The sequence below is a fragment of the Ranitomeya variabilis genome, chromosome 2, assembly GCF_051348905.1.
Source record: "Ranitomeya variabilis isolate aRanVar5 chromosome 2, aRanVar5.hap1, whole genome shotgun sequence".
Classification (NCBI taxonomy): Eukaryota; Metazoa; Chordata; class Amphibia; order Anura; family Dendrobatidae; genus Ranitomeya; species Ranitomeya variabilis.
Genome location: NC_135233.1, coordinates 875,947,392 through 875,955,584, shown reverse-complemented (window position 1 = coordinate 875,955,584; position 8,193 = coordinate 875,947,392). Strand labels below are relative to the sequence as shown.

General features: G+C 42.1%; 1 protein-coding gene across 2 annotated transcripts in view; it reads left to right on the top strand.

Annotated features, from left to right (window-relative positions):
* The first annotated feature begins 1,419 nt into the window (after positions 1–1,419).
* The window catches only part of LOC143808071 (putative cation-transporting ATPase 13A4), a 730,794-nt gene continuing 724,020 nt past the window's right edge, over positions 1,420–8,193 (top strand). For both annotated transcript variants that reach the window (XM_077290328.1, XM_077290327.1), the window contains exon 1: positions 1,420–1,553. In XM_077290328.1, the coding sequence (XP_077146443.1) occupies positions 1,494–1,553 (60 nt within the window). In that variant the 5' untranslated portion in view covers positions 1,420–1,493. The remainder of the gene's footprint in view (positions 1,554–8,193) is intronic.

The following is an 8,193-nucleotide window of genomic DNA, read 5'->3' as shown; positions in this document are numbered from 1 at the left end:
ACATGTCACATGTTGCATGTTGTCGTATGGTGCATGTTGTCGCATGGTGCATGTCGCATGTTGTCGCATGTTGTTGCATGGTGCATGTCTCATGTTGCATGTCACATGTTGTCACATGTTGCATGTCACATGCTGCATGTCGCATGGTTTATGCCACATGTTGTCAAATGCTGCATGTCGCATGTTGTCACATGTCGTTGCATGTCGCATGTCGTCACATGTTGCATGTCGCATGTTGTCACATGTTGCATGTGACATGTTGTCACATGTCATTGCATTTCACATGTTGTCGCATGTTGCATGTCACATGTTGTCACATGTTGCATGTTGTCATATGTTGCATGTTGCATGGTGTATGTTCCGTATGTGTGTAATGTATGTTGTATGTATGTACTGTATATGTGTGTATGTGTTTTTTTTACATTCAACACATTAGCCGGATGATGGGACTACTACTGTCCCATCATTGGCTAATGTGTCACTCCCTGTCATTTTAGCAGGCAGAGCCCGATGGGACTTGTAATCCCATCGGACGATGCCTAAACACAGAGACGCCGCCACCACCACCACCGCACAGCCCCGCAGATTCACCGTGCAGACCCCCACTGCCGCCACCACCACCGCACCGGCTGCCGAAGCCACCGCACCGGCTATCGCCGATGCCACCGCACCGGCCACCGCCGACGCCACCGCACCGGCCGCACATCTCAGGACATGAGCATGGCTGCCCAGCAGATCCCAGCACAGCCCCGCCCGCCCCCAGCACAGCCCTGCAGGCAGTCCCCAGCCCCGCCCACTGCCCAGTCACTCTTGAGTGACTGCTTTCTGTGGAGGCTGGGTCATGCCTGTTGCTGACGTCACGTCAATTTCCAGAGTCTGGAAATTGATGTGACATCAGCGGAAATTAGTGGCGCCATAGCGCCGCTTACAGGTGATAACGGCAACTGAAGGTATTTATAAAATTGATTAGGGGCCCCGGGGGGATACATTGGGGGGGTTAACTAAAAGTAGTGGACAACCCCTTTAAGCCACTGAGGGTAAAATGAAGTGCATTTTTTTAAAAGTTGAACTGGGGAGAAAGCGTAAAGCCTCTTTAAGACATTTTCATTCAAACACTGTTCGATTCCAGCATTGTGCTGTAGTTTTCTTCTCTGACCCAATTATTTCTGTAATCTGTAGTATTATAATTCAAATGTTGAAGAAGCTAAGAACTTTTCATGATTTACCAGGGAAATCAGCATAACACAGAACAAGTGTATTAATAGTTTCAGCACACGCCAGTCTGACGGAAAAATTTCTGTATGAATACAATAGAGTGAAGTGCAACACCAAAGCCTATTGGTCATTTAGTGGAAAGGATTTAAAGAAGGGTGTGTTCTTAGTAGAAATGTTAAAAGAATAGGAGCTACTGAAGATATCCACTCTGAGCCCTGAGAGACAGCTGTGCACATACCGAAGCTCCTGGTGTCCTAGTTATACAGAAGACCCAAGAGATGGATGCCAAGAAGACAGGAACACGTGCCCTGCTGAACCCGGGGGAGGAGAATGAAATGGTAAGATGACATTCAATATGAAATCAAGATCACAGTATCATAATAAACATCTTCAATTTACTAATATTGATTACTAGAGTCTTGGGTAAAGTTAAGTAAGATGAATATTGTCATAGTCATGTATTATAAACAGGTGTGGACATAATATTGTTGCAACCTTGGCAGCTGCACAGGGGCCCATTTCTACCTCCAAAGCAGAAAGCAGCTTCTGTCATGAACACATTATCGGACTGCAAAGGGCCAACATACTGTTCTTGCACAAAGGCGCTCTTCTGCCTGTGTTCGTCCCCCAAAAAATATATGTGATGTCTATAGTGAAAACTCTTTGAAGCAACTAATCCAGAAATGAGTGAAAGGGTGCATACCCATATATGTGAAAAAAAAGTTCCATAATCTGGACCGAAAAAAAGGACAAGTGCCGTGCAAGTGCCATGCGAGTGTCATGCGAGTACAATGCGATTTTCACACCTAGCATCCGATTTAGACCCCAGTGCATTGCAATTGCTATCCAATGGCTATGCGATTTTAACATGAGCTTTTACATACAGCAGCTCTCGGTCATTTACACATCATTTTCAAAGGCAATGTTCGTCAAAACACACACACACACACACACACACACACACACACACACACACACACACACACACACACACACACACATATATATGTATGTATATATATATAGTACAGACCAAAAGTTTGGACACACCTTCTCATTTAAAGATATTTCTGTATTTTCATGACTATGAAAATTGTACATTCACACTGAAGGCATTTAAACTATGAATTAACACATGTAGAATTATATACTTAACAAAAAGATGTGAAAAAAAATGAAATTATGTCTTATATTCTATGTTCTTCAAAGTAGCCACCTTTTGCTTTGATGACTGCTTTGCACACTCTTGGCATTCTCTTGAGGAGCTTCAAGAGCTAGTCACCAGAAATGGTTTTCACTTCACAGGTGTGCCCTGTCAAGTTTAATAAGTGGGATTTCTTGCATTATAGATCGTGTTGAGACCATCAGTTGTGTTGTGCAGAAGTCTGATGGAAACACAGCTGATAGTCCTACTGAATAGACTGTTAGAATTTGTATTATGGCAAGAAAAAAGCAGCTAAGTAAAGAAAAACGAGTGGCCATCAATTACATTAAGAAATGAAGGTCAGTCAGTCAGTCCGAAAAATTGGGAAAACTTTGAAAGTGTCCCCAAGTGCAGTTGCAAAAATCATCAAGCGCTACAAAGAAACTGGCACACATGAGGACCGCCCCAGGAAAGGAAGACCAAGAGTCACCTCTGCTTCTGAAGATAAGTTTATCCGAGTCACCAGCCTCAGAAATCACAGGTTAACAGCAGCTCAGATTAGAGACCAGGTCAATGCCATACAGAGTTCTAGCAGCAGACACATCTCTACAACAACTGTTAAGAGGAGACTTTGTGCAGCAGGCCTTCATGGTAAAATAGCTGCTAGGAAACAACTGCTAAGGACAGGCAACAAGTAGAAGAGACTTGTTTGGGCTACAAAACACAAGGAATGGACATCAGACCAGTGGAAATCTGTGTTTTGGTCTGATGAGTCCAAACTTCAGATCTTTGGTTCCAACCACCGTGTCTTTGTGCGACGCAGAAAAGGTGAACGGATATACTCTACATGCCTGGTTCCCACCGTGAAGCATGGAGGAGGAGGTGTGATGGTGTGGGGTTGCTTTGCTGGTTACACTGTTGGTGATTTATTCAAAATTGAAGGCATACTGAACCAGCATGGCTTCCACAGCATCTTGCAGCGGCATGCTATTCCATCCTGTTTGCGTTTAGTTGGACCATCATTTATTTTTCAACAGAAAAATGACCCCAAACACACCTCCAGGCTGTGTAAGGGCTATTTGACAAAGAAGGAGTGTGATGGGGTGCCACACCAGATGACCTGGCCTCCACAGTCACCAGACCTGAACCCAATCGAGATGGTTTGGGGTGAGCTGGACCGCAGAGTGAAGGCAAAAGGGCCAACAAGTGCTAAGCATCTCCGGGAACTCCTTCAAGATTGTTGAAAGACCATTCCCGGTGACTACCTCTTGAAGCTCATCAGGAGAATGCCAAGAGTTTGCAAAGCAGTCATCAAAGCATAAGGTGGCTACTTTGAAGAACCTAGAATATAATACATAATTTCAGTTGTTTCACACTTTTTGTTAAGTATATATTTCCACATGTGTTAATTCACAGTTTTGATGCCTTCAGTGTGAATGTACAATTTTCATAGTCATGAAAATACAGAAAAATCTTTAAATGAGAAGCTGTGTCCAAACCTTTGGTCTGTACTGTATATATATATATAGATGTCAGTGACACACACATATATATATATATATATATATATATATATATATATATATATATACTTTTGATTATATTGCATAGAGAGATAGATAGAAGACAAGCCGGAAATACATCTGTTGGGTACTGTAAATTCACAGCAGGAACCGACAGGATAGAAGAAATGGACTACATACAGTAAATACATATAGAATATGTAGATATATAGATGTCAAGTGACAAATACAATTAGTACATTGTGTTTGCAAATTACTGGACATGTATTTAATTAAAAAAGATTATTTTATGGAAAAAAGGGCGTGGGCAGAGGGAAAGCAAATGAGTGAGGGCAGATGTTTATAGCCTGGGAAGGGGATAATACCCATGGAGCTTCCCAGGCTATTAATATCAGATAACAATATAAAAAATTTGCACTGGTATATCCTGTGTGTATCGAAAAAGGTCACTTTGAGTAAAAGATTTCACCAGATGAGCATGTGAAATGTCGTATTGGGCATTAATACAGCCTCCTGCTGCATCTGCAGTACTTAAAAAATAGATAATAAAAGTACTAAATGCATAGAGTCAATTCATATAAGAGTAATCAGTACCTTGGTGAATGTAGATGGAAGGTCTCCAAAATATTTGCCAAAATGCCGTGTCAGGCGAAGAAAATCTTTAGAGGCACACAACCGGAGGGCTGCCCCAGCCGGTGGCAGCGTCTCCGTATGTGCACTCCAGTGAGAGGCGGAGATACCACGTCCTAGGTCAAAGACGTCGCAAGGTGCGAGTAGTGAGAGCGATGCGACTAGGATGTGTGTGACATAGTGAATCAGGTGACCGCCCACGTGACTGAGAGATTGGGTACGGATCACGGTAAGGACCAAAAATCCAACGCGTTTCAGAAACAACGGTTTCCTTCCTCAGGGCTGGTCCCTGCCCTGCTCCAAGGCCCTTATATGTATTCAGCGATCCTGATTGTCAATAGAAGCTGAATAATTCGACTTCACTTTTGAGACCTCTGGGGATCAACGTATCTAATAAAAAGATCCATTTGCTCTCAGTCCTAGACATAGATTTTATGTAGTTCCCACCTCTCCATTGTGGATGAACAACTTCAATACCAGAGATTTCCATATCTTGAACCAATCCGCCATGCATATCAATAAAGTGTTTGGAGAGATGGTGACCCGTGAATTTTTTGTTTATGTTGCGAATATGCTCATTGATTCTAACCTTTAGAGGTCTTTTTGTACGCCCCACGTATAATTTTTTACATGGGCACTTAATAGTATATATTACTCCTGTAGTGGAGCAGGTTATAAAATCCTTAATTTTAAACTTCAAAGCCCCTTTATCAATACTAGTTGACTTGCGTGTATTGGTTGGCTTACACATGTTGCATCTGCGACAAGGGAAAAAACCCTTCAATAAATTATCAAAAAAGGTATTCTTTACAGAAGGGGATTTGTTCTGAATAGTGGGAGCAACTACATTCCCCAGATTGAGAGCTTTCTTATATATAAATCTAGGATGGGTAGGTATTTGGTCCCCTATAACCTTATCGTCTTTTAATAAGTGCCAATACTTCTTTACTATGTTACGTAGCAGATATGAATTGGTATTGTATTGAGTAATAATGGGGATAGACTCATTTGTTTCTTTCCGCTCCACATTGGGATTAATCAAATCTTGGTGTAATTTTGTCAGAAGACTAGCTTTGGATGTTATTAGTTTATCTTTCTTATATCCTTTTACCAGGAATTTGTTAGTCTTTGTCTCTACCTCCATATCAAAGTCTTGAGTTCTTGAACAGTTGCAATATAACCGCATAAACTAGCTTTTGGGGATATTAAGCAGCCAGCTTGGGAGGTGACAACTATCCAGGGGGATGAAACTATTAGTGTCCATGGGTATATAAAAGGTCCGAGTCTGGATAGTACAGTTTTTGATAAAAATATTCAAATCTCAAAAAAAAATTGATGACACTTGTGCTAATGTTAGAAGTGAATTTTAAAAAAAACTCGTTTTTATTTAAATCCATTAAAAAATTATTAAGAGTGTCTGGCCCATCTGACCAGATAAAAACAATGTCATCAATAAACCGTTGCCAGAGGACCAGGTAGTCTCTTCCCACCTACCCACAAAAAAGTTGGCGTAACTGGGCACGAACCTGGTCCCCATAGCAGTACCCCACTGCTGAGAGTAGTAGTCTTTCTCGTATAAAAAATAATTATGAGTTAAAATAAATTGCATTAAATTACATAAAAAATCAACCTGTTCACTAGGGATAGTGGAAAACTTATTTAAAAAATATTTAGCAGCATTGCACCCCTTATTATGGTCAATGACCATATATAATGAGGCTGTTAAAATGTTGATAAATGACTTGAATATCTGTTGCACCTTTAAATGAAAGCTGAATTTGTTGCACTTTATTTAAGTGATAGTGTTTAATGTAGTTAGAAAGGTTACCCTGTAAGGGAAGTAGGTAGTGTTTTATACAGATAGTGTTGAGAATTATAGTGTGAATTGGTAAAATAAAAATAAAGCTAATGTTTTGCACTTTGATTAAAGAAAGTCCTAAAGATAGTATACCCGTAAACAGTGGTTCCTGTTTATAGTCTATTTATGAAAAGTTAGTCATATATTTAAGTAAATATGTTTGCAACGTTTAAGCAAAGTACCTCCCATAAAGGGAAGCCATAGTTAAACATGTTTACATGCATTTCAAAAATTTGCATGTCTTTAACCATTTATTGTCTTTTTGTTTTCCCAGTCCGAGAGTACTGGATTTATCAGGGGGGAGTGTAACACCCCAGGTAACCGATTGTTGCAGTGGCATTGCTTTCCTCATGGGGAGAGTGATGTCACACTTGAAAGCAGGGAAGGATCCATTTATCAGGTAATCAGAACATACAACACTATTCTGACTTCAGGCCAGAAGGGGGAGCTCTATACCCGACTTCAGGGGAGCTGCTCTCTCTGGTCAGGAGGAGTAGTCAGTTGCAATGCCGTTGCTAGGCAGTTAGGAAGAGTTAGTTGGTGAGAGGAGAGCGACATGTGAGGAAGGAAAGCGGGAGCCGTGCGGCTCCTGGGAAGGAAAGACAGAGCAGAACAACTGATAAGGAGACTGAAAGGGAAAAGAGGCAAAGGTGAAGTTATTACCAGAGGAGAATAGCTGCAATTTAGCTACCACTTGACAGAGCACAGACACCGGTGGCCGGGACACTGAGGTTGTGAGGGGCTCTAAGACTCACAGCAGAAACCAGCAGGACAACTGAATATAGGTCACTAGGTCAAACCTTGTGAGTACCTTGTTGGACAGCTATAGGCAGCAAGGAACTACACACAGCGCTAGAGGGAAGGCTTCTAACCCCACCTGGTAAGGGGGAAATCCCAATCTGCTTCCAAGCCGGCCGGACAACCACCAGCACCTGTGATCCAGTACCCTGGACTGTGGCTGCCTGAATTGCTCCAGTAAACAGGTAAAAAGACTGCAACCTTGTGTCCTCTGTTTCTTATTACACATCTCCATCTACACACAGGAGCCCTGATAACCTACTTCACCTGTGGGAAGTTATATATACCATCCGACTGCCATAACATCACCCCAGAGGACCCCTTTAAACAGCATTGGTCCCCACTGACCGAATAACACAAGTGGCGTCATGAACTTTCCTTATTTCCACAACCCCTTTAAATACATTCCCTTTAACATGGGTGCCCAGGGCCACGGACCAGGTCGCTGCCACCGTGACACATCCCTTTAAGTAACGGACCCGGTTCCGAGTACCCCACGGCCCTACCGGGTGACTCACTATCACCTGACCAAAACCTCCGTGAGATGATGTGAGACAATTATGTATCATGGAATGCTGATTAGTAATAACAATGATAATAATCAGTTGTGTTAAAAAAGTCACCAAGTCGATGTATAACAACACATATTCATAGATGCTTACCTTTGGAAGCTGTATGAAATCGATTTGAGGTAGCTGAAATGGGTACAATTGTCTGGCTGTGCACTTTGGTGGCACTTTCCCCATTTTTTTCTCACATTTAGGCATACACAGATTATGCATCCCTGTACGAATTCATCAGCAGCTTAAAGGAATTCTGGGGCTACCCAATTAGCTTTTATCTGACTTACCATTCCATCCTTAGACTGATGCGTCAGTCCATGAGAAAGGGCACACATAATGAAGAAAAGTGCCCTAAGCAGGCCGTACTTACTGTCTGCTTTCCAGGGATGCCACTAGGAATTTTGGGGCCTCATACTAGCAGAATTTTCGAGGCCCCCTTAAGACTCCTCCCAGGCTCCACCC